We start from the raw sequence: 23,436 nt of genomic DNA on the forward strand, positions 1-23,436 counted from the left end.
CCCCCCAGTGCTGGGGAATTCATTAGGGGCCACAGCAGGGGCAATTAACCCCTTCCTCCCCAGCCTCATGCATGGGATCCCCCCTCCCTTTCCTTTTCTCTGCCCCCCCATAACACTGCCCAAGCCCCCCCCAAATGAAGCCGGGGCCGCCTGCCTCCTTAGCACAAAGCCCCGAGGGGGGGGGGGGGGGCAGCAGGAGGGGACGGTCCCCCCCCAAAAAAAGCTTTAAAACCCCAATGCTGCCCCCTCCCCTGCTGGTTTGGGGGTTTTATTTGCAAGGGGAGCCTCAAATGGCTCGGGGGGGGGGGAGGCATGCAGCCCCCCCAGTGTGGGGCCAGAAGGACCCAGGCTTGTTAGAAAGGTTTTTATTTCTCTCTATTTACAGACTGGAATTAAAAAAAAAAAATAATTAACAACAAACCCGTCCCTTCCCCCCCACCCCCCCCCGGTGGCACAGCCTGGGGGGCACGCGGCTGGGTGCCCCCCCCCAGGCCCTGCCGCATGGCTATGGGGGGGGGTCCTGGCCATGGGGGGGTCCTGGCCATGGGGGGGGAGGACTGGGACCGAGCCTGGAACATGGGGTAGGGGGTGCCCAGGTGGGTGCCCCCCCCCCAGTGCCATCACATTCACATTGTGCCCCGTGCCTCCACGATGCCCCCCCCCCAGTTAATGCTTGCTGCAGGGGGTGAATCCACCCCGTGCCCCCCCCCGTAAGGCAACAGGGCCGTGGGAACAGCCCCTGGGACAGACCCCCCCCTGCACCCAGGACCCCCTGTGCCCCCCCCCCCACTGCAAGCAGGGGTTTATGGCTTTGAGGATTTGGCTCTAATTTAAGGACAGGAGATAAAGGGGGGGGGAGCAAGGAGTCCTGTCCCCCCCCCCGCATATAGGGGTCCCTGTGTGTCTCCTGGGGCATGGGGGGGGGACTGTATAAATTAAAGGCGATATAAGGGGGGGGCTGAAGCTCAGTGCTAGGATCTGGGGGGCTGAGCCCCCCCTCTGCCCCCCCCCCCCCAGGTTATGCAGAGCTGGGGGCAAGGGGATGGGGCTGGTGTGGGGAGGGGGCATCCCCGGACCCCCCCCTCCGAGGCCTCTGCTGCTGTGGGGTAGGGGTGTGGGGGGCACTGGGGGGGCACGGGGGGGGCACCACCCACTGTCCTCCCCCCACCAAAGCACTTCTCAGGTTCAAAGCTGGCTGTGAAGGCAACAAGAGAGGGGCTGGGGGGGTGGGCACAGGGAGGGGGGGGCACATCTGGGCAAGGCGCTGCCCCCCTGAGTCCAAAATCCTTGTGCAAAGCCCCCCCCACAAAAAAAAAAGGGGGCACCCCCCGCACCGCCCCATGGCCATTTACAGGGGGGGCGCAGGCAACGGGAGCGAGAAACCCCCCTGCAAAAAGGGGGGCGATTAATGCCCCCCCCCCCCAGCAGGGGGTCACTGGTTGTCCCCCGGCTGGTACTGGGGCTCGGTGGCCGTGAAGTAGTCCTCGAGGAAGGACTGGAGGTACTCGAAGGTGGGGCGCTCCTCGGGCTCCCGCTTCCAGCACTGCACCATCACCTCGTGCAGCGAGGGGGGGCAGTTCCCGGGGCACTGCATGCGGTACCCCCGCTCCACCTGCTCCAGCACCTCCCGGTTGTTCATCCCTAGGAGGTAAGGATCCGGCCCCGTCAGCATCCCGCACCCCCCGCCGGGGAAACCGAGGGTCCTGCGCCCACCCGAGGGTGCCCACCCGAAGGTGCCCACCCAAAGGTGCCCACCCTGCCCGGGGGGGGGGGGTTGTACCTGGGTAGGGCACCCGGCCTTTGGTCACCAGCTCGGTCAGGAGGATGCCGAAGGACCAGACGTCCGACTTGATGGTGAACTTGCCAAAAAGCGCCGCCTCCGGGGCCGTCCACTTGATGGGGAATTTGGCACCTGGGGGGGGGGGTGGCAAGGGGGAAAGGGGTGAGCCACGGCTGGGGCACCCCGGGGCACCCACACCCAGGGTAACCCACACCTGGGGTGCCCAGCACCCAGGGAACCCATCGCTTGAGGTACCTATTAATGGGGGTATCTAGCACCCCAGGTGCTTATTATTGGGGGTGCCCAGAACTTGGGGTACCCAGCGCCCAGGGAACCCCTCACTTGGGGTACCTATTAATGGGGGTACCCACTAATGGGGGTACCCAGCTCCTGGGGTACCCAGCACCAAAGGAACCCATCACTTGGGGTACTCAGCACCTGGGGTACCCAGCACCCAGGGAACCCACAACTTGGGGTGCCCATCATCCAGGGTGCTCATCACTTGGGGTACCTATTAATGGGGGTACCCTGCACCTGGGGTGCTCAGCACCCAGGGAATCCATCATCTGGGGTACCCAGCACCTGAGGTACCTATTAATAGGGGTACTCAGCACCTGGGGTACCCACACCTAGGGAACCCATCACTCGGGGCACCCATCCCCCAGGGCACCCACCCCCCAGGGCACCCAGCACCGGGGGTGACAGCTCCAGGCCCGTGCTGGGACCCAGCAGGGACAGGGCAGCGGTCCCCAAAGCTTTGGGACCAGGGGGGGCTCACCCTGGCGCGCCGTGTACTCGTCGTCCTCGATGAGGCGGGCGAGGCCGAAGTCAGCGATCTTGCACACCAGGTTGTCACCCACCAGGATGTTGGCAGCGCGCAGGTCCCGGTGGATGTAGTTCATCCGCTCGATGTAGGCCATGCCCGCGGCGATCTGGGGCGGGGGGGAGAAGCGTTGGCACCCTTGGGTGTCCCCCCATGGGGGCGCCCACCCTGTGCCAGCCTCCCCGGTACCTGTGCAGCCATGTCCACCAGCTGGGGCAGCTTCAGGTAGCGGCCGTCGCCGTCCTTTAGGAAGTCCAGCAGGCTGCCTGGGGGCAGAGGGTGCCAGTCACAGAGCCAGCCGTGCCCACCCAAGGGTGCTCTCCCCTTTAGGGACCCTGCCGTGCCCACCCAAGGGTGCCCTCCCCATAGGAACCCAACCGTGCCCACCCAGGGAAGCCTCGGACCAGGTCCCTGCACGCCCTGGCCGTGCCCAGGCAGGGTGTGGGCAGCTCCTGGGGACCAGGCAGGGCACCCATGGGTGCTGCCAGCCGCTCACCTTGGCTCATGAACTCGGTGACGATGTAGATGGGCTCCTCCGACACCACGGCGTAGAGCTGCACCAGCTTGTCGTGCCGCAGCCGCTTCATGATCTGAGCCTCCTCCAGGAAGGCCTCGGGGGACATGGTGCCCGGCTTCAGCGTCTTCACCGCCACCTTGGTGGTGCCGTTCCACGTGCCTGGCCCGGGGACACCGCGTCACCAGGAGGACCCCAAGGGGGACACCCGGCCCCTGCAGGGCCAGGATGGAGGGTGCGTGGATGGAGGGGTGCGTGGATGGAGGGGTGCGTGGATGGGGGGCGTATGGATGGGGGGCGCGTGGATCCATGCATGGATGGAGAGGTGCACGGGCAGGTGAAGGGTGGGTGGTTGCATGGATGTGTGGTTGGAGAGCTGCGTGGGTGGAGGGACGAGCAGAGGAGCAAGGAATTCGGGCCAGGGCAATCAAGGGCCGTGCTACCACCGTGCCCAACCCAACTCAAAGACCTCACCTCGTGGCACGGGTTCGAGGCACCCGCGGGCTCGCCTAACCCCGTTCCCCATCCATCCACGCGGAGCGGTGCCGAGCACCGCCCGGTCCCCACGATGCTGCCTGGGGGGCTGCTCGTGCCCCCGAGCCCCCCGCCCCGGCCGGCTGGGCCAGCCTTACCCATCCACACGTCTCCGAAACATCCCATGCCGAGTTTCTCGTCCAGGCTGATGGATTCCCGCGCTATCTCCCAGGCGTCCTTAGCTAATCCCAAGGTCTGGGGCTTCATAGCGGGGCACGGGAGGGTGAGCAGATGGCACAACCCGTCGTTGTACTCTGCAGGGGCGCAGGGAAGGGGGGAGGCAGGGAGGGGGAGCGATGGGATGAAGGCAGCATGCACGCCGAGCGGGGGGAGCGCGGGGCGCGGGAGGAAGAGGAAGACGACGAGGGACCCCCCCCCCCAGGCCTGGTTTTGTCTCCTGCTCATGGCCCCATCTGGGATATGGGGTTATATGGGATCTATATTTGCGGGGAGCACTCGGGGTGCCCTGAAAAAACAGGGGGTGGGACATTGCCCCAGGGCACCGGGAGCCTGTGCCCATCTCCTGGGGGGGGGGTGCCAGGCCTGGGGGTGCCCCCGCCGCTTTCCCCTCCCTTCTCCGCTCGCCCCGGCTCGCCCGCCGGGCCCTACCCATCCACACTTCCCCGAACTGCCCGTTGCCCAGCTTCTTGAGCAGCTGCAGGGACTCGCGGGGGATCTCCCACACGTCTTTGGTTTTGACCGAGAGGTCGGCCAGCTTGGGGGTCCCCTTGGGGCACGGCACGGCCAGGCGGCAGCACAGCCCGGCCGCCCGCTCTGCGGCACCGGGGAGAGGCAGGCGTCACCCCGGGGTGCCCCCAACCCTCGCCCCCCGCCCTGGTCCCGCTGCAGTGCCCCCCTCCCCAAAACACACACGTGGGGTGCGCTCCCTCCCACCAGGGACAGCCCTGCAGCCCCCCAGCCCCGTTTCGGGGTGATGCCCCCCCCCAAGACCCGGGGGCTATTTACCTTCTCTGGAGGCCGGGTGCTCCCTGCACCAAGGACACGGAAGATTGGGGACCCCCGGGGGTCCCCCTCCTGCTGCCACCAGCACAGCCCCCGCCTCCTCCAGTTAAACCCAGTTGGCCCAGCAGGCTGGGTGCTGCCAACTGGTCCCGTGGGCTTTCCCCACCGCCCCCCACCACCCCCCCACAGCCCTCCCACCCTACCTATGTAGTGCTGGACCAGCTGCTGCACGGTGTCGAACTGTGCCCGCGTGGTGATGTAGTACCCCCCGCTGTCCAGCTTTCGGATCTTATAGTGCTTCACGTGGTCGCCCTTGGCCTCGTCCCAGTCCCGGATGGAGAGGGAGTAGGCACCTGGGTGGGAGAGGGGGTGAGGGGTGGCACGGGGAGGGGCACAGGGCACGGCCCCCCTGACCCCACAGCCCCCTACACCATCCCCATGGCCCCCCTGACCCCACAGCTCCCCACACCATCGCCACAGCCCCCTACACCATCCCCATGTCCCCCCTGACCCCACAGCTCCCCACATCATCCCCATGTCCCCCTACACCATCCCCATGTCCCACCTGACCCCACAGCCGCCTACACCATCCCCATGGCCCCCTACACTGTCCCCATGGACCCCTACACCATCCCCACGCCCCCCCTGACCCCACAGCCCCCTACACCATCCCCATGTCCCCCCACACCATCCCCATGTCCCCCTACACCATCCCCATGTCCCCCCTGACCCCACAGCCCCCCCCACCGTCCCCACGCCCCCCACCTTTCGTCGTCTCGCTCTCCCGGATGAGGAAGGTGCCCCTGCAGTTCCCATGGCACAGGAGCTGCCGCTCTGCATCCTTGCGCCCAATTTTCCCAAAGTACCACCTGTGGGGGGGAGCAGGAGTGGCATCAGCACCGGGGGGGGGCACCCATGGGTGCTCCGAGTCCCCTTGTTGGCACCATGGACTTCACTTTGCAGTGGGGCCAAGCAAGGTGTGAGCATTGCGTGAGCATCACGGCACGGTTACGGGGTGCCAGCACGCCTGGGTGTCCCCCCCCCCGGTGTCCCCCCCACCCCATACTCACTCCTCTGCCTGGATGGAGTCCACGGGGGCCACGTAGTTGCTGGGGATGTAGCCCGTGTCGCCCGAGCTCAGCGACCTGGCCTCCCACCAGTCACCCTCGCTGGGGAGAGATGGACGGACGGTGAGGAGGGGCGGACAGACGGACACCCAGACTCACCCCGCGCACAGCACCCCCAGCCCCCGCTGTCCCCCACCCCCGAGGGCACCCACCCCAGGGCTCTGCTGGGGCCACCCAACTCGTGACACACGTGGGTTGCCTTACTGGTGCCCAGTAAGGAGGAGGGTCCCCAGCCTGGCTCATACTGGGAGTACTGGGAGCACCTTCCCAAGTGGGATAGGGGGCTAGGGGGGTGCAGGGGGGGGGCTCACGTGTTGTTGATGATGTGGAACTTCTCCCCTTTCTGAAAGCTCAGGTCATCCTCTGTCCTGGCCTCGTAGTCGTACAGGGCGATGAAAAGCGTCACGCCCCCCCCTGCGGCACACGGAGGGCACCGTGGGCGAGCCCCGTCCCGGCCAGCACCCATGGGTGCAGCCAGGACCCCCCACACACACCCCCAAGCCCCCCTCCCCAGCTCGCCACTGACCTGTGATGCTGCTGCCGTGCGCCTGCAGCGTGTTGGAGGGGTAAAAGGGCGCGGGGGTGGGCACGGCGGGGCCGTGGAAGTTGTTGAAGTCGGGGATGTGGGTGAAGGCGCCGCCGAGCTGCGTGGGGTCGGGGTCGTACTGCAGGGGGGGGGCCGAGGAGGGCCCCCCGCCGCTCCCCGCCTGCCCCTTGCCGGCCACCTTCTCCTTGCAGTGCACGCAGCCCATCCTGGCACGGCCTGCGGGGCGGACGGACGGACGGACGTGGGACTGACGGATGCTTACAGGCAGCCCAACTTCCCTTGCCCCCCCCCCACCCCTCCCCAGCACCCAGGGGTGCTCCCCTCCGCCGCGACCCCACTCACGGTGACGGCTCCGCGGGGTCACTTCAGCTGCTCCATGGCACCGCGGGGAGGACGAGAGGCACCTGGGGACGGCGGGGAGGGCATCAGGAGGGGGGGGCAGAGCCCCTGCGTGGGCTAAAACATCCCCGCCAGGCTTCCAAAAACCCCGCACGGGCTGCCAGACCCCCGCCAGGCTTCAAACATCGCCGCATGGGCTGCGAGAAGCCTGCATGCTTGCAATACCCCCTGCACGGGCTGAAATACCCCTCCCCGAGCCGAAACGCCCCTGCACAGGATATAATACCCCCGCGAGGTCTTCAGCCTTGCTGCACGGGCTCGAAGGGCTGTGCAGGAGCTCAAACAGCCCTGCAGGAGCTGCAGCCCGGCTGCACGAGCTGCAATATTTCTGCACGGGCTGAAACCACATCCCGCCAGGTCCCCCCCCCCAGCCAGCCCAGCGCCTCCTTCCAGGCAGCGCAGCGTCCCCCCAGCCGCCCCGCCGGGGCCGGAGGGAGCCCCCCAAAAACGTCCCCGTCCCCGTAACCCTGAGCTGCTGGGGGAACTGGTGGCTCGGGGCAGGAAGGGCCCCGCTCGCCTCGCTGCGGTTGCGGCCGCGCTTTTCCGGCCAGCTCTGTGAGAAGGTGTGGAGGAGGAGGAGGAAATAGGACCGAGGAGGAAAGGGACGGAGCTGGGCCCTAAGCCCTGGCCCCCCGGGGGAGCTGCCCCAAAGGGGATGGAGATTTGGGGGTCCCAGCCCTGCGGGGGTCCCACCCCCACGGGGGTGACGGCCCGGGGCTGTGCTCGGTGCCGCAGCCACGTCCCGGCCCCTGGGCACAGCTCAGGTCCTCTCCCCGAGATCTGAGAGGCAAATGTGGGGGTTTTGGGGCCGAGGAAACGTTTCACGTAGCTTTCCCCCATCCCAGTCCCTGTCTCTCCTTTCCTTCTCTCGGCAGCACGTTTCGAAGCACCAAACAAGCTCGAGCGGCCCCGGGCTCTCCGTGGCCACCTGGGCTTTCAACACCGGCCGTTTGGCAAGGCCGGGGCTGTTGCAGCCGGGACAGAATTGCCAAACCCGAGAGGGCCTGGCTGTTTTTTTGGGGCTTTTTTTTTTTTTTTTACTTTTCTGAGAAGAAGTTGGTGTTTCGGCTGACAGCCATTTCCAGCTCTCGCAAACCCTCTTCATAACCCTCTTCATGAGAAACCCTTCGCTGGCACCGCGCTCCGACACTTCCCATTTTGCCGAATTTCTCCGCTGAACTCAGCAGCCGGGGGTCAGGGAGGGCACGGGGCAGCTCCCAGACAGGCACAGACCCCAAATACCCCCACACCTTGGGGCTTAGCCCCAACCACCACACAGCATCCCACCCGCCCTCAAAGGCTGGCCCCCAAAAACGGCTCCCTGGGGTCATTTTTGGGGAGGGGACGCGTGCTGGCGGCCGGTCCCGGGAGCAGATGGGCAGCGAGCCCCCCCCCCAGGCCGGCTCCACCTGCGCCGGTGCCACCACGGTGCCAGCTCGCGCCCCGCCGTGCCCCCTCCGTGCCGCACGGACACCCGGCCAACTCATCCCCCCCATCACTGCCACGGGTCTGGGAATTGTCACCGTCCTCCTGGCCATCTGCTCCCCCTGTCCCCCCCCGACCCCAGAGCCTGGTTTCCCGGTGCTGGTGGCACGGGGAGGTTTCCAAAGCGGGTGGTGGCCAAGGAATGAGCTCAGGAAGGGAGGGACCCGGAGCGCTGCCCCAGCCCTGAGCCGGGGTCTGGTGTCCCCAGATGTCACCCTGCTGTCACCCCATGGGATCACCCCAGCCCCTTCCTAAGGGGACGGAGGGGTCGGGTTCGGGGGGGTGCAGACGCACGGAGAGCTCCGGAGGCTCTCCGAATACCCCAGACCCGGTGCCCTGGGGACAAACTGTGGCATCGGGACCAACGCCTGGACAAAGGGGGGGACCCCACAGGGACGGGGAGCAGGGGGCACCCCGCAGGCCCTGATGTCACCTTCACAGCAGGAGGAGGAAGCGGCCAGGGAGAGCGGCGTGGGGGAGGAGGAGGAGGAGGAAGAGGACGGTGCCGTGGCCTCCGAGGGGAACCTTGTGGCTGGCGGGGTCCCAGGCATTGGGGACGGCAAAATGGGGTCAAAAATGGGACGCTGGCGGGGCTGAGCAGTGACACCGCGTGCTGCAGCCCCTCGGGCACCTTGTGGCCCCCCAGGGCCGTATCCCACCCCCTGCCCTGTGCACTCCTGTCCTTCCCACGTGGCCCCGCACCCCTGGCAGCTCTCTGCCCTGCCGCAGCCTCCCTGGGGGAAGAGGAACCGAGATCGCTGCACGGCGCAGCCTGCGGGGTCCCCTCGGTCACCCCGCGGCACTGGGGTCCCAGCTGCAGCCCGGCGGGGGACGGTGCCACCTCTCCAGTCCTCATTAGGATGTGGGGGCCTCCAGCCACCTCCCTTCCCACCAGGAGCCCCGCAGACACCTCCATGGGGGGGGGGATGAGGGGACACCTCCTGCCTCCCCACCGCCCCCAAGAGATGACAGCATCACCCGTGGTGGTCCCAGCGGGTGTCCCACCCTAATGGGGACGTGGCAGGGCAGGGAACCCCACAGCTGCCCATGGGACACACAGAAGCCCCTTCCCCTCCCTTGCCATGTATGGGGCAGGCTGGGGGGGCTCCACGGTGGCTTTTGCCCCCCCCACCAACCCGTGGCTGCCCCAGGAGGTACGGCAGCCCTACAAGCAGTCCACCCCGAGAAGCCCACCTGCGCCAAGCCCCCCAGCATGGGGGTGCCCCTCGCCCCCCAGCCCCGCCACGGGCCGAGCCGTGGCCCCCGCTCTGCTCTCCCCCCCCGCCTGCCCCCCAGGCCTCCCAGCCCCATGGCTGGCGGGGGGGAAGGCAGGATTTCCGCTGGAAGGAGCAGCAATTCCCGGATCCCAGGGGCTGCAGGGGAGGAGGACGGCGGCCAAGAGCGCAGCGCGGCCCCGAATACAATGTCCCGGGAGGAGCAGGGCGGGGAGGGAATTGTGCGGGGCAGGAAGCGCCGAGTTCCTGCTCCTGCCTGGGACACACCAAGGGGCCGGGGACGAGGCCGAGCCGCCGGCTGCAAGGGGGGGGGCACCCGGTTGCAATGGGTCCCCCCCCCCCCCCCAACCCCAGCCCTACGTGCGCCCGGAGGTGCCCCCTGGCACCCAGCCCTGGCTGGGGGTGGTGGAGGTCGGCACGGCGGTGCTGGCAGGCTAAGGGTACCCGTAGGGTTTGGGGGGTCGCAGGTGCCTCCCACCCCATATGGGTCCCCCCCCCAGCCCCCTCCCCAGCTCTGTTTTGTCTCAGCAGCCTCCCCGTGGCTGCCCTAGTGCCGGGAGGGCAGCTGGAGGCTGCCTCCCCCCCCAGGATGAGAGAGGCCGGGGGTCTCCTGCCCCCCCCTCCGCATCTCCAGCATCACCACAGAGGCTGGGGAGGGGGCAGCGAGGCAGGCCCCCCCCCACGGGTCCCCCCAACCCCACAGCTCAGCGCCCCGTCCCGAACCCATGCCACGCTCGAGGCGAGCGTCAGCGCACAGAGACCCCCCCCCCCAAAAAAAAAAAAACACAAAACACTTATCAAGGGGATAGAGGGGACCCCCCCACCTGCCCGCAAACCAGCCCGACCCCCCCCCAGCTGCCCTCCCACCACCCCCGTGCATCCCTCCTACCGTCAGCCCTCCTGCTCCGGCTCGCATGGAGCCCGGCGACCCCCGGCCCCCCCCAACTCCTCTCTCCAGCGGGGTCCCACGGCAGCACCCAGACCCTCCCGGCGCTGGGGGCCGGGGGATGGCTCTTGGGGGGGGGGGCTCAGCAAGGCACAGCCGGGTGGGTGCCGAGGGGAGAAGCGGGAGCGCGTGTGCGTGCGGCTCCCCGCCTCGGAGCAGCTCTCGCCGCCGAGCTGAGCTTCCCCTCCCCTCGCCCCCCCTTCCTCCCCGCTCTCCCGGCGATGCTTCATTGTACCAGCCAGCCCCAATGCACGCAGCGGGGCCCAGCACCTTCCCGTGCCCCCCCCCGGGACACGGTGGCATCGGGGGCGCACACGGGACGGGGGCTTTGGGGACCCCCATCTGTGGCGCAGCCCCACGCAGGGGCTGCTGGTGGGTTATGGGGTATACGTGGGGTTGTCGTGTTCCCAAAGCTGTGTGTGTGGGGTCGGGGTGCTGCCTGACCCCAAATGCATCCCTGAGCCCCCCCCCCATAGAGCAGGGGATGGCACAGGGACGGGCACGCTGCAAATATGGGGCAGGGATAAAACGAGCCCAAGGAGCGGGGTCTGCGCCGGGACGGGGTGAGCTGGGACAGGGCAAAGCTGTGGGATGGTGACGAGTGTCCCAGCTCCCCGGGGGGTGGGACCGTGTCCCCTGGGGGCTTCCGTGGGTCCCCAAAAGGGGCCCGCAGCTCTCAGCCCGCTCGTGTGCTCCCTGCAGCCGTCGGCAGCGCCCCAGCCACCGGACTCCTTATTTACGCCTCGCCCGGGTGAGGCTGCAAGAGGGAGGCTCCCAAGATTTGGCACCAAACCCCAAAGCCCAGGCAGCCCCGGGAGAGGCACTGAGCCCCCCTACACCCCCCATGGGCTCCCAGTTTGGGTGCTGGGACACCGAGAGCCCCTCAAGCTTTTGGCATCCCGGCTCCAGGGGGTCCCGGGGAGGGGTCCCTCGCAGCGGGGGTCTGCCAGGCAGAGTTTTGGGGAGGTGCGAGGTGCTCCCCGCAGGCGCCGACCTCTTCTTTCCTGTGTGACAGCAAGTCCAGCCCCGGGGCTTCCTGTTCTCATGCGGGGATGGGGACGGGGCTGGCCGAGGCCACGGGTCCCCATCGGGATGGGCACGAGGCCACCGGTGCCCCTGGGGGGGGACAGGGTACAGCAGGGGGGCGGCCGCTCACTGCCACCGTCCCATGGGTGCTGCCACCACCGAGGGACCAGGGCAGCTCCCAGGGTGCTGGGGGAGGCTCAGCACCCGTCCCCAGGCAGGTTATGGGGTCAGCCTGGCTAAACTATGGGGACAGGAGCCGGCTGGAGGGCTGTTCCTTATAGGAACAGCCTTGCCAATGGGGCTCTCTGTGGGGTGGAGATGGGGCTGGTGGGGCACAACCCCTGCAGGAGCCCTACATGCGGGGAAGGATGGAGCCCTGCATTTGGGGAGCCCCCAAAGCCCTTGGGGGGAATAGGGTGGGTGGTGGCTCCCCTGTGCTGCTGGAGGAGGCACACGTCCCCCTTTCCTGCGTGGTGAGGAGCCCCCAGCTCTCCCCGAGCACCCCAGAGCCGAGCCTGTGGGGCTCCCCCGAATGGATCCAGCCGATCCCATGCGCCCCATCGGGCACCACATGATGCCGGCTCCTTCCCTCCCCCGGGGAGGTCCCAGGCTCGGCCTTAAAACCGGGAGCAGGTCCCGGCGAGCGGGGGCGACGGGGGCGAGGATGGGTGTGCTGGGCTGGCTCGTGGCCTCCGCGCTCTGCGCCGCTGTGCAGGGTGAGTCTGTGCCCCGGGACGGTGCCGAGGCACCGGGGGGTTTGGGGTCACCCCAAAGCTGCGGGAACTCCCATGGGTCTCGTCTCCCCATTGCTGGGTTTATGGGAATGCAGGGCAGGGTGGAGAAGGGTTTTTTGTGGGGTGTGCCAAGCCCTGTGCTCAGAGCCCCCGGGAGAGGAGGGCTGCGGGGTGGTGCAGTGCCTTGAGGGCTTGGCGAGGGGGGAGGATGAAAATAGGGCTGCACCGAGCCAGGCGGCTTGAACGCACGCACCAGCCCCGACCATTTCCCTGTTTTTGCAGAGAGCAGCGGGGGGAGGCGGGCAGGTTGTTGCCGGAAGCGTTGGGGGGGACAGGGGGAGCCGTGCCCCCCAGTTCCCCTCCCCGGGTGCCTGGGGCACTGCGCACGTCCCGGGGGCACTGGCTCCATCGCCGCTCCCCGCGTGCTGGGCACCACCTGGGGGTGCCCCGATTTTTGGGGACCCCCTGATTTTGGGGTGCTGGGACCCATCAGAAAGGTGCTGACGGAGGGGAAGGCTGGCTCCCAGGGCGTGTTGGCGTGGGGTTGCACAAGCTGCGAGCCCGGGAGGGGCTGCAGGGAACGGGAGCGTCCCGCCGCGGGCTGCCCCATGGCCCTGCAACCCGGCCCCATCCCTGCTCGTGCCTTGCAGGACAGCACCAGGGGCTCTCCCGGCCGCTGCCCCACTTCGGATCCATCTACCATGTCAGAGGTAACGGCCCCGAGTCGGGGTTGAGGGCAGCCAGGACCCCCCAGCACCATGGGGGGAGCAGAGGATGCGCAGCGCCGGGGCATCCCAGTGCCCAGCTGGCACTGCAACTGGTGCACATGGTGGGGGGGGAACCCTGGGGACAGCAGCTTGGTTTGGCTGTGGGGCCACATCCTGCGTGGGTGCTGGGGGTGTCTGTGATGAACATAGTGTGTTTGGGGGCTTGGGGAGGGATGTGGGGTGCCGGGGCTGAGCCGTGCTGGGTGCTCCGCAGGGGTCATCAACCTGCCCTACGCGGAGATCGAGGAGCCCTTTGAAGCCTGGTACAACCTGACGGGGAACAAGAGCCGGATCCAGTACTATGGGGGTAGGCAGGGGGGCACAACCCATACAGCCGGACCCGTCTGCGCCCGTCCCTGTGCGAAGGGAGGCTGAGTGTGGGACCCCCGTGCCTCAGTTTCCCCCCCTGGGTGGCGCAGGGCAGGTGATAACGTACCAGCTGGCCGGGGTGAAGCCCTACGGGATGCAGTACAAGATCACTCCCGAGACCACCGAGAAGGAGGTGAACGCCAGGAAATGCTTCCAGCTGCCCGGCTCCAAGGAGGACGTGGTCAGGATCCAGAGCGTCTTCCCCAGCCTGGAGGGCTTCAAGGTGAGGGGAGGCAAAGGACAGCCCGGATCCCACCCGCTGCCCGCAGCATCCCCGGGGCTGGGGGCTTTGGGCCGTGCTCCCCCCCGTTCCTGCTCGCCTCTGTGTGGTGCAGGGTGCCGGGGCAGGCTGCGGCAGGTCCCCGCACCCATGGGTGCAGGGAGGAGGGTCACTTCCCCACGCGGCTCGGGGCCAGACGCCCGGCTCCTTTCCCAACCCCAGGAGCCGTGTTGGGACGTGTCGCAGCCCACACAAGCGCCGGTGTTTCGGGACAGCTCGGGCAAGTCGCTGCATGGCAGCCTGGTTCCCCCTGTCCCCAGCCTCCGGCGGGGCTGGCTGCGGCACCCGGATCCCTGCTGGCCATGGGTGCCCACGGAGGGGCCGGGAGGGGAGGTAGGGACACGGGTCACACCCCAAAAACCCGTCCCTGTGCCCCCAGTTCCTGCGGGAGGAGTACTACCAGGGCCGGTACTGCGCCGTGTGGCAGAACGTCACCCTCTGGGCGCAGAAGAAGAACGTCTACACCCTGTGGGTCACCAACTCCAGCTGCGGGGTGGCCCCCGTCCACTACGAGATGCGGGGCTACAACAGCCTGCTGGGCTCCCACTACGACAAGTACGAGATCTCCTACACCGACTTCGACAACAGCTTCCCCTCCTCCGTCTTCGACATCCCTGTGAACGGTGAGCGGGGCCGGGGCCCCCACCCTGCCCCTCCTCCTCGGCTGGCTCTCGAGCTGACGGGGTCCCCTAATTGCACCCTAGAGACGAAGAAATGCGGGCTCCTGCCGGGGACCACGGCGGAGCACCGGGTGCTGGCGAACCCCATGGAGGACCTGGTGGGGCGGCAGCAGCCGCGGGCACACGAGGTTTTCCACCACTACCGGCGGCGCTTCGGGCGGCGTTACGGCTCGGCGCGGGAGCTGGAGCACCGGCAGCACGTCTTCGTGCACAACATGAGGTGCGGGGCGGGTTGGGGGGCACCCACCGACCTCCCCCCCGTGCTGGGGAGCCGGGTGCTGCGGTGTCCTCAGCGGTGCCGTCCCCGTCCCCAGGTTCGTGCACTCCAAGAACCGCGCCGCGCTCTCCTACACGCTGGCGCTGAACCACCTGGCCGACCGCACGCCCCAGGAGCTGGCGGCGCTGCGGGGCCGTCGCCGGAGCGGGGCTCCCAACCACGGGCTGCCCTTCCCTGCCGAGCGCTACGCCGGCCTCATCCTGCCCGAGAGCCTCGACTGGAGGATGTACGGTGCGTGCCGGGTGGGGTCGGTGCGCGGTGCTGCTCTGCCCGGGGTTGGGTGCTGGTAGAGGGGGTGGGGTGCTGCCCATTGGGATCGGTGCAGAGTCTGGCCGAGTTGCCTCGTGCTCCTTTTCCGTGCCAGGGAGCTCCAGAGGGGCTCATCCAGCCCGAGGCAGCTCCGTTGGTGCTGGTTCCCCCATGCGCCCATGTGCCGGGAGCGATGCTCCCTGGGGATGCTCCAACCTCGGGGTGTGCAGCCGGAGGTTTGGTGCATCCCCTGCTACAAGAGGGCACCAAGCCCTGTCTGCGATGTGCCTGGGGAGCGTGGCAAGTCCTCGAGTCCTGCCCCAGTTTCCTTTCACCCACCCCATTTGTCCCCAGGCGCGGTGACCCCTGTGAAGGACCAGGCTGTCTGTGGCTCCTGCTGGAGCTTCGCCACCACGGGTGCCATGGAGGGTGCCCTCTTCCTCAAGGTGAGAGCGAGCGGGGACGGCCGGGGTGGCCACGGGGTGCTGGTCCCCGTCCCTGCAGCATGTCCCCTCCCCGCAGACCGGCGTGCTGACCCCGCTGTCCCAGCAAGTCCTCATCGACTGCTCCTGGGGCTTCGGGAACTACGCGTGCGACGGGGGCGAGGAGTGGCGAGCCTACGAGTGGATCAAGAAGCACGGCGGCATCGCCAGCACTGAGTCCTACGGCAGCTACAAGGGGCAGGTGAGGGTGGCCCCGTGCCCCTGCCGGGGTCCCCAGCTCTCAGGACGTGTCCCTCTGGGCACCCTGCAGGGATGCTAACGGGCTCTGGGGACGGGCCAGCCGCCCTTTCCCCAGGGCACGAGAGTCCCTGCGGTTCCTTGCAGCGCGGAGCCAAGCCCTGGGGCTCAGCCAGGCGGTTTCGTCACCGCTGCCTCAGTTTCTCCTCTTGCACAACAGGGACGAGGCTCCTCTGCCGTGGGGTGGTGACACAGCCACGGCTCCCCGGGGTGCAGGGGTGGTGCAGGGCTGCCCAAGGACAGGGCAGAGCAAGGGGCTTGGGGACAGAGCAAGGCGCCCGTGCTGCATGCCAGGGAAACGTCCCCGCCGTGGTGGGCAGCAGGGGCTGGGGCAGGGACCCTGGCACATCCCAAATCCCACACCAGTCCCTGCACGGGAGCAGGGGGCAGCCGGGGGCATGGCGGGGAGGTGACCTGGGCGCCCCCGCTGACGCCACCCCCCCGGGGTGCCGCAGAACGGGCTGTGCCACTACAACCAGTCTGAGATGCTGGCCAAGATCACGGGCTACGTCAACGTCACCTCGGGCAACATCACGGCGGTGAAAGCTGCCATCTACAAGCACGGCCCCGTGGCCGTCAGCATCGACGCCTCGCACAGGACCTTCTCCTTCTACTCCAACGGCGTCTACTACGAGCCCAAGTGCGGTGAGTCGGGCACCTGGGACCCCTGGGAACCCCTCCCCGTGATATCGGGCAGGGCTGGAGGGGGTGAGAAGCCCTCCAGCTCCCCCCTCCTGGGGGGCTGCTGTCCCAATGTGCCCTCCCTTGTGCTGTTCCATGCAGCGAACAAGCCGGGGGAGCTGGACCACGCCGTGCTGGCCGTGGGCTACGGGGTGCTGCAGGGGGAGACCTACTGGCTCATCAAGAACTCCTGGTCCACCTACTGGGGCAACGACGGCTACATCCTCATGGCCATGAAGGACAACAACTGCGGGGTGGCCACCGAGGCCACCTACCCCATCCTGGCCTAAGGCACTTGCCAGCTCTGCGGGGGGAACCTGAGGGCACCCAGCCCCGGAGCAGAGCCTTCGTTGTGACCCGGGGTGCGGGAGGGAGGTGGGGACCTGGGGGGACCCCCATGGTGCAGGGGGAAAATCGGACGTGGAACAAGATGGGAACGTGGTGGGACAGGGCTGCTGGGAAATCAGCCGTGGGCTTGCCAATAAAGACCCCAGAAAAAAATAATTTTGGCTTCTATGGGAGGGTTTCGAGTGCTGCCCGCCTGGCTCAGGTCCCTGTCCCGGCCCTGGGGACAGCCAGCTGCCCTCAGCAGCCCCCCGGGGACGAGGGACGAGGCTCTCCCAGCCCTATCTGGAGTGGAGCACAAACCCCCCCGGGGCTTTCTGCTGAGACCAGACATTCCTGGAGCACGGGGAGGGGGGGGGGGGGGGCAGCCACCCTCTGCCCCACTGCCCTGCCTCTGTTGTGGCTCCGGGACTGGGTGGCACTTGTGGTGTCCCCAGCCCCCAGCCGGGCTCCTCAGCACCCTGTGGGGCTGCTCCCTGTTTGGGGGGGGACACCCTACAACCCCCCCCCAGGAGAGCAAGTTTGGCACGGGAACATCCTTCAACCAGCACGGGGAGGGCGAGCTCTGGCTGTCCTCCCCCCTTGGCTGTCACCTCTCTGGGGCAGAAGCATTTTGGGGGGGCAGCAGCCCCCGTGTGCCTTGTGGTGCGTGCAGCCATCCCACACCCAGCCCTATCAGCATTGTTTGGGGCTCGGCGGCCCCGCGGGCGCTCGCTGTCACCTTGGGCTGGGGTCCAGCTGGCCCCGCTGCAAGTAGGGGGGGGTGAAGGCCACCGCCGCGCTCCTGCCCGGGCCCTCCTTCCCCACGGCGCTCCTGGCATCTGGGCTCTCTCCTTTTTTCCAATTAACCCCCCTCTAATTGCAGTCCTGGGCTCGCCCTGCTAGGACGTGGGGGTGCAGAGAGTCCTGCACCACACTGTGGGGACAGGGGGGACAGGGGGGGCATCCAGGAGGGCAGGGAGCACCCCGAGGGGCCGCGGTGTGGGTGCAGGGTGTGGGTGCTCTCCTGGGTGCTCTCCTGGGTGCTGCAAGCTGCAGTGCTGGGGGCACCCCCAGCACCCACCCCTGGGGTCCCAATCCATGGGACACCCCCCCTCAGCCCAGGGGTGCCCCCACCACAGTGCCCACAGGCATCTGGGTCCCACCCTGCTCCCCCTGACCCCAAACCCTGCGAGTGCACGGCATCAGCACCCACCCTGCCACGGGTGGGAAGGGCACCCTTGGGTGCTCGTGGGGGGGCTGGGGAGGGCAGCACAAAGCCCCACCTCCCCCTCGGGCTGATCCTGGCCAACGGGAGGGATGGGGCCGTGCCCGACGGCTGCCGGCAGCTCCCTGCCCACCCACCGGGGGTATTTAAGGCACCCCTGGGCGCAGGGCAGCACCGTGGGCTGGGGCGTGCAGGATGGAGGGGTTGGGGTGGCTGCTGGTGCTGGGGGCTGCCCTGCTGCTGGGTGAGAGCCCCCCTGCCCTGGCTGCACCCCTGGGCGAGAGGGGGAGGCCTGGGGGAGCGGGGACCCCCGCCTCGGGGACCCCCATTCTCTGCCCTGCCTGGGCAGGGTGCGCTCCCCCAGGCTGTCCCCCCTCTCCTAGTTTTTTTTTTGCAGGCTTTGAGGCAGCCCTGCGCACGGAGAGCTGGGCCATCAGCAGCTTAAAAGGCTTTTTTTTTGCTTTTCTTTTCTTTATTTTTTTCCTTTCCAGGAGCAGAGAGCAAAGCTCTGCTGGAGACACCCACGTTTGGGGACATCTACCACGTCACAGGTACCGCTCGGGGACCTGGTACCCTGCTGGGACGGTGCCAGCCAAGGGACCCAGCACCCCCGGGTGCCCCAAACCCGGGGCTGGGCACGTCCCTGCTGTGGGGTGCTGCGGGTGGGAGCAGGGTGGTGATGCTGTGGGGTCCCGGGGTGCCCGCAGGAGTGCTCAGCCTGCCCTACGCGGAGATCAGGGAGCCCTTCGAAGCCTGGTACAACCTCACCGGGGGCAAGAGCCGCATCCAGTACTACGGCGGTGGGTGCGCGGGGGCTGGCGGCCGCCCCCATCCCTCTGCTCCCTCCGGGAGCCCCCTGGGAGCCGGGCTGGGCTGGAACCCGGTGCCGTTCCCGTCCCCAGGCCAAGTGGTCACCTACCAGTTCGGCTCCGTTGAGCCTTTCGGCGCCAGCTTCAAGGTGACACCGGAGACCACAGAGACGGAGGTGAACGTCCGCAAGTGCTTCCGCATCAACGGCACCGACGGGGACCTTGTCACCCCTCAGAGCGTCTTCCCCAGCCTGGAGAACTTCAAGGTCAGCCCCGGGCATGGTCCCCGAGGAGCTGGAAATGAGGCAGGGGAAGGGACAAGGGACACCGATGGGCATGGGGTGGTTGGGAATGGGTAAATGCCTCCATGCGAGGGCAGAGGTGGTTGGGAACGGGTAAACGCGAGGCCGGATCCAGCCCCGGGTGCTGGAGGAGGAGGAGGAGGGCTCTCACCCCGTGGCACGGTGTGGCTGGGGCGTGCTTCTGGCTCGTTGGGGACACGGTGGTGGCACGGTGTCCCTGACACCCGCTGTGCCCAGTGGGTGCGGGAGGAGCGCTTCCGCGGGCAGCGCTGCGCCGTCTGGCAGAACGTCTCCTACTGGGGCCACAAGAAGAACGTCTACACCCTGCGGGTGGGCGGCTCGGCCCGCGGCCCCGTGCCCCTGCACTACGAGGTGCGCGGCTTCAACAGCCTCCTGGGCTCCCACTACGACAAGTACGAGATCGACTACGCCACCTTCAGCCACCGCTTCTCCCCCGAGGTCTTCCAGCTCCCCGACGGTGAGCGGCTGCGCAGCCGGGGCCACCCCGCGGCTCTGCGTCCTCTGATTTGTTTTAATTTATTGCCAAGCTCCCCGTAATTCGGGTCGATCGGCTGGGGGGGAAAAAAGGAGGTGGGGAGAAACCTAAAAATGCTGAGAGCTGGGTGATCCCGTGCTGGGTGCGGTGTCCCCCCCACTGCCGACCCCAATTTGCGCCCCTGCGGTTTGGGGTGCGGGCGCTGCACCCCGCTGTGGGGATGGACCCCGTTGGACCCCATCCCTCCCCATGCTCCCTGCAGGCGTGCAGTGCGAGCAGTGGCCCGCGGCCGGCCCCGAGCACCGCATCGTGGCCAACCCCATGCGGGAGTTCGTGGGGACGGACGCGGCGCACGTCCACCACCGCCTCTTCCACCACTACCGGGAGAGGTTTGGGAAGCGCTACGGCAGCGAGGAGGAGCATGAGCACCGCCAGCGCGCCTTCATCCACAACATGCGGTAACGGGGAGGTGGTGGGGAGACCCGGGGGGGCTCGGGGATGCTCCCCTCGTCCCGCAGCACCTTCTTCCCGTCCCCGTCCCCAGGTTTGTGCACTCCAAGAACCGCGCCGCGCTCTCCTACACGCTGGCGCTGAACCACCTGGCCGACCGCACGCCCCAGGAGCTGGCGGCGCTGCGGGGCCGTCGCCGGAGCGGGGCTCCCAACCACGGGCTGCCCTTCCCCAGCCAGCTCTACGCCGACCTCCACCTCCCCGAGAGCCTCGACTGGAGGCTGTACGGTGAGCAGGGACCTGGCGGGGTGCGAGCCTGGAGCGTGCCCAAGGTTTGGGCTCTGCTTTCCGCTCCAGGCTTTGTGCGGGTCCTCGAGTCCTGCCCCAGTTCCCCTTTCACCCACCCCAATTGTCCCCAGGCGCGGTGACCCCCGTGAAGGACCAGGCTGTCTGTGGCTCCTGCTGGAGCTTCGCCACCACGGGTGCCATGGAGGGTGCCCTCTTCCTCAAGGTGAGAGCGAGCGGGGACGGCCGGGGTGGCCGCAGGGTGCTGGTCCCAGTCCCTGCAGCGTGTCCCCTCCCCGCAGACCGGCGTGCTGACCCCGCTGTCCCAGCAAGTCCTCATCGACTGCTCCTGGGGCTTCGGGAACCAGGCGTGTGATGGGGGCGAGGAGTGGCGAGCCTACGAGTGGGTGATGAAGCACGGCGGCATCGCCAGCACCGAGTCCTACGGGCCGTACCTGGGGCAGGTGAGGGTGCCCGGGGGGCTGTGTGCTCCCACTCTGCACCCTGGAAACCTCTCCAGGACCCCAGTGCCACCTCCGTGTCCCCCCCAGAACGGCTACTGCCACTGCAACCAGTCGGAGCTGGTGGCCCCGCTCGCCGGCTACGTCAACGTGGAGCCGGGCAGTGCCACGGCGCTGAAAGCCGCGCTGGTCAAGCACGGCCCCGTGGCCGTCAACATCGATGCCTCGCACAAGTCCTTCGCCTTCTACGCCAACGGCGTCTACGAGGAGCCCCGCTGCGGTGAGCTGGGTGGGGGGCACCCAGCGGGGTCCCTGTCCCCCTCACAGGGTCTGGGGCTGGCACCCCAGGGGTGTAACGTCGGTGCGGGGCTGGCCGAGGGGCTGCACCCAGAGCAGGGATGGAGCCGGAGACGTCCACGTTTGAATTCTTTTCCCCCTCCCAGGGAACGAGACGTCGGAGCTGGACCACGCGGTGCTGGCCGTGGGCTACGGGGTGCTGCACGGCAAGAGCTACTGGCTCGTCAAGAACTCCTGGTCCACCTACTGGGGCAACGACGGCTACATCCTCATGGCCATGAAGGACAACAACTGCGGGGTGGCCACCGCCGCCTCCTTCCCCGTCCTGGCCTGATGGGACGCGGCCCCGACGCGTGCCCTGTCCCCACCGCGTCCCCCTGTGCAGCTCTGGCTGGATGTGGGGCACCACGAGGTGACCGTGGGGTGGAGGGGGGCAGCGCAGCCAGGAGGGCAGAGGGGTTTTGGGGAGGTGTTTTGTCATTTTGGCAATAAATGCTGCGAGAAGCCATCCTGTCCGCGGTGCTGGGGTGTCTCCCCCCCACCCAGCCTGCTCCCCGTCTGGGTTCTGTGTCCCCTAACCCCAAGGATTTCAGTGCCAGCACCCCCTTCCCAGCAGATGCTGGGTCCTCTTCTCTGGGCCCCCACGTGTGTCAGTGCCTGGTGCCTCAGTTTCCTTAAATATTTGGGGAGAAAACAGGATTTCTGGGGGTTTTCATGTTCCAAGCATGGAAGGAACCCAAAGGATCCCCTGTGCTGTGGGTGCTCCTGGGCGTTGGGAGGACGCAGGGTGCAGGGCAAGAAGGTGGGTGACGGTGACAGAGCCACGGGGAGGGGGACAGGGCGGGTTCCCGGGCACATCCCTGGGGCACGGAGGCTCCGTGCAACCCCCCGGGGAGCAGCCAGGCGTGGAGCTGCTGCCCCAGCTCTGCCACGTTCCATTTTTCACCCTTTTCCAGTGCTTTACCCCAAAACTTCATGGCTGGGGGAAACCCCAGCAGGAGCCCCAAGGGTTTAGGAGGCCGCTGCTGCTGTGGGGCTGCCCCAGAGAGGGTCGTGGCTGTCCCCCAGTGTGGTGTGGGGGCTGCAGCGCTCAGGGTGCTGGTGGGGTGCTGGTGGGGTGCTGGTGGGGTGCTGGTGTCCCAGGTGGGAGCTGTTGGCACCACCAAGCTCTGCCCTCCCCATCTGAGCCCATTTAGCAGCTGGGGGGAGCCCCCAGGAGGGGCAGAGGCAGCTCCTAGGGGTGTTTTGGGGAGGGAGGCAGGGGGCTGAGCCCCTAGGGTGCCCCTTTCATCCTGCCCTGGCTGTGCCCCCCGCCAGCAGCTGCCGTCCCCGGGGATTTCAGGGGAAGCAGACGCCAGAAGCAGACCGAGGAACCGGAGCTGCAGCTCCTGGGGGGCTCCAGCTCCAGCTCTGGGGTCCTCAGAGAGGTGGCGTGGGGAGGCTGGCCCCAAACCCCACACGATTTGGGGGGGGAACTCGAAATGGTGCCGAGGGTGGAGAGATGAGTGGCGGGGAGCTGGGGATGCTGGGCGCACCCTGGGGGTCCTGGGGGAGCAGCTGGTGATGGGGGGGGGCCCTGTGTGTCCCCTGGGAAAGGGGGACCTTCTGCCAGTGGGGGGTGTGTGAGGGGGTGGCGGGGACAGCACGGGGACAGCGGTGTCCCCAGGGTGTCCCCTGCAGCGTGGTGCTCCCCGCTGGCACCTCCTGGGGGGCAGCAGGGGTGGGGGTCCCGCAGCAGGAGGAGCCCCCAGGGGTTTGGGCTCTGTCCCCTTGGCCACGGGGCACAGACCCCTGTAGTCATGCTGGTGGCATGGGCAGAGCCCCCCGAACACCCTGGGGGGCTTCCTGGGCGGGGGGGGGATGGGACGTGGGAGCCCCTGCACATTTCTGGCCGACCTCTGGCTGCTCTGCAGCACCCCACGGACGCACCCCCCACCCGAAACGCCACCCCCATCCAGCACAGCCACAAAACCCTGCCCGTGGCACCCCACAGAGGGGGCACAGCACCACCTCCACGGATGGGACTTCCCCCGCTGCATTTTATTTTATTTTTTTGACCCTCAAAGCTCCCAAAGCAACGGGACCGGGGGGCCCCGAGACCAAAGCAACGGGGTGGAGGGTGCCCGGCCCCGCACCTCCAGCTGAAGGCGATTCCCCTGTGCACGCAGGGGCTGCATCCTTCCCAAAAGGGGCTTGCGGTGGCCGAGGGCAGCGGTGCTGAGCAGCTCCACCCTCGTAACACCCTTATTTTGTCTAGCAAATGGCCGGGGCGAGCAGCGAGCGTGCTTCCTTCCCCGGGGGAGCGCCGCGCTGGCTCCCGCCTGAGGGCCGTGATGTCTCCTCGTTTTCCTCTCCCTCCTTCACCTGCTTCTCGGGCAATTTGCCGCACTGATTTCCGAAGGGGTCTTCAATCATTCCCGGCAGGGGTTGCTGACTCCAACGCGGGGCTGGGAGGGGAACGGTGGCGGCACGGGGGGTGCTGGGGGTTTGCTCTGGGGGGAGGCTGGGGCTGAGCAGCTTCGATTCTCCCCCGCCTGCAGTCGATAAACCCGGCCGTGACTTTCAGGGAGCCGTGACTTTCAGGCTCCCTTCGGGCGGGTGATGCTCTGAATTCGCTGCCGAACACGC

The 23,436-nt window shown here is 67.9% G+C and overlaps 3 protein-coding genes across 5 annotated transcripts; 2 read left to right on the plus strand and 1 right to left on the minus strand.

The window, feature by feature from the left end:
* Positions 1 to 338: 338 nt before the first annotated feature.
* On the minus strand, positions 339 to 10,494 carry FGR (FGR proto-oncogene, Src family tyrosine kinase). 3 transcript variants are annotated; one of them, XM_082777599.1, is made up of 13 exons: positions 10,297 to 10,494; positions 6,631 to 6,692; positions 6,268 to 6,504; positions 6,053 to 6,155; positions 5,685 to 5,783; positions 5,380 to 5,483; positions 4,818 to 4,967; positions 3,750 to 3,905; positions 3,100 to 3,279; positions 2,793 to 2,869; positions 2,559 to 2,712; positions 1,781 to 1,912; positions 339 to 1,641 (listed from the first exon to the last, which is right to left on the minus strand). In XM_082777599.1, exons 3-13 carry the CDS (start codon positions 6,491 to 6,493, stop codon positions 1,433 to 1,435), a joined length of 1,590 nt encoding a protein of 529 aa, XP_082633725.1. In that variant the 5' UTR covers positions 6,494 to 6,504; positions 6,631 to 6,692; positions 10,297 to 10,494; the 3' UTR covers positions 339 to 1,432. The 3 variants fall into 3 exon arrangements, with proteins under 3 accessions (XP_082633725.1, XP_082633726.1, XP_082633724.1); XM_082777600.1 differs by lacking the exon at positions 3,750 to 3,905 and adding an exon at positions 4,321 to 4,425; XM_082777598.1 differs by lacking the exon at positions 3,750 to 3,905 and adding an exon at positions 4,261 to 4,425 and having other exon boundaries at positions 340 to 1,641.
* A 1,549-nt stretch (positions 10,495 to 12,043) lies between these two features.
* LOC309886566 (digestive cysteine proteinase 1-like) lies at positions 12,044 to 16,629 on the plus strand (the record flags this gene model as incomplete). The annotated part of the gene is made up of 11 exons (XM_082777553.1): positions 12,044 to 12,095; positions 12,764 to 12,823; positions 13,095 to 13,187; positions 13,300 to 13,472; positions 13,909 to 14,152; positions 14,234 to 14,429; positions 14,524 to 14,717; positions 15,090 to 15,181; positions 15,258 to 15,419; positions 15,931 to 16,120; positions 16,259 to 16,629. 11 exons carry the CDS (start codon positions 12,044 to 12,046, stop codon positions 16,444 to 16,446), a joined length of 1,644 nt encoding a protein of 547 aa, XP_082633679.1. The 3' UTR covers positions 16,447 to 16,629.
* A 1,274-nt stretch (positions 16,630 to 17,903) lies between these two features.
* LOC309886480 (digestive cysteine proteinase 1-like) lies at positions 17,904 to 21,142 on the plus strand (the record flags this gene model as incomplete). The annotated part of the gene is made up of 11 exons (XM_082777396.1): positions 17,904 to 17,952; positions 18,200 to 18,259; positions 18,416 to 18,508; positions 18,611 to 18,783; positions 19,057 to 19,297; positions 19,578 to 19,773; positions 19,860 to 20,053; positions 20,185 to 20,276; positions 20,353 to 20,514; positions 20,602 to 20,791; positions 20,955 to 21,142. The coding sequence occupies 11 exons, from the start codon at positions 17,904 to 17,906 to the stop codon at positions 21,140 to 21,142; spliced, it is 1,638 nt and encodes a 545-aa protein (XP_082633522.1).
* Positions 21,143 to 23,436: the final 2,294 nt, after the last annotated feature.

The sequence above is a fragment of the Aythya marila genome (genome assembly GCF_965140915.1).
Source record: "Aythya marila genome assembly, chromosome: 22".
In the NCBI taxonomy this organism is placed as follows: Eukaryota; Metazoa; Chordata; class Aves; order Anseriformes; family Anatidae; genus Aythya; species Aythya marila.

Bases quoted from the DNA above. Each gene is read 5' to 3' on its own strand.
- FGR (XM_082777598.1), bottom strand. From the start codon at position 6,493: ATGGGCTGCGTGCACTGCAAGGAGAAGGTGGCCGGCAAGGGGCAGGCG. The intron at 4,968-5,379 runs GTGGGGGGCGTG...TCTCCCACCCAG, and splicing joins GGAGAGCGAGACGACGAAAG to GTGCCTACTCCCTCTCCATC. The intron at 1,913-2,558 runs GTGAGCCCCCCC...CCCCCCCCCCAG, and splicing joins CGAGTACACGGCGCGCCAGG to GTGCCAAATTCCCCATCAAG.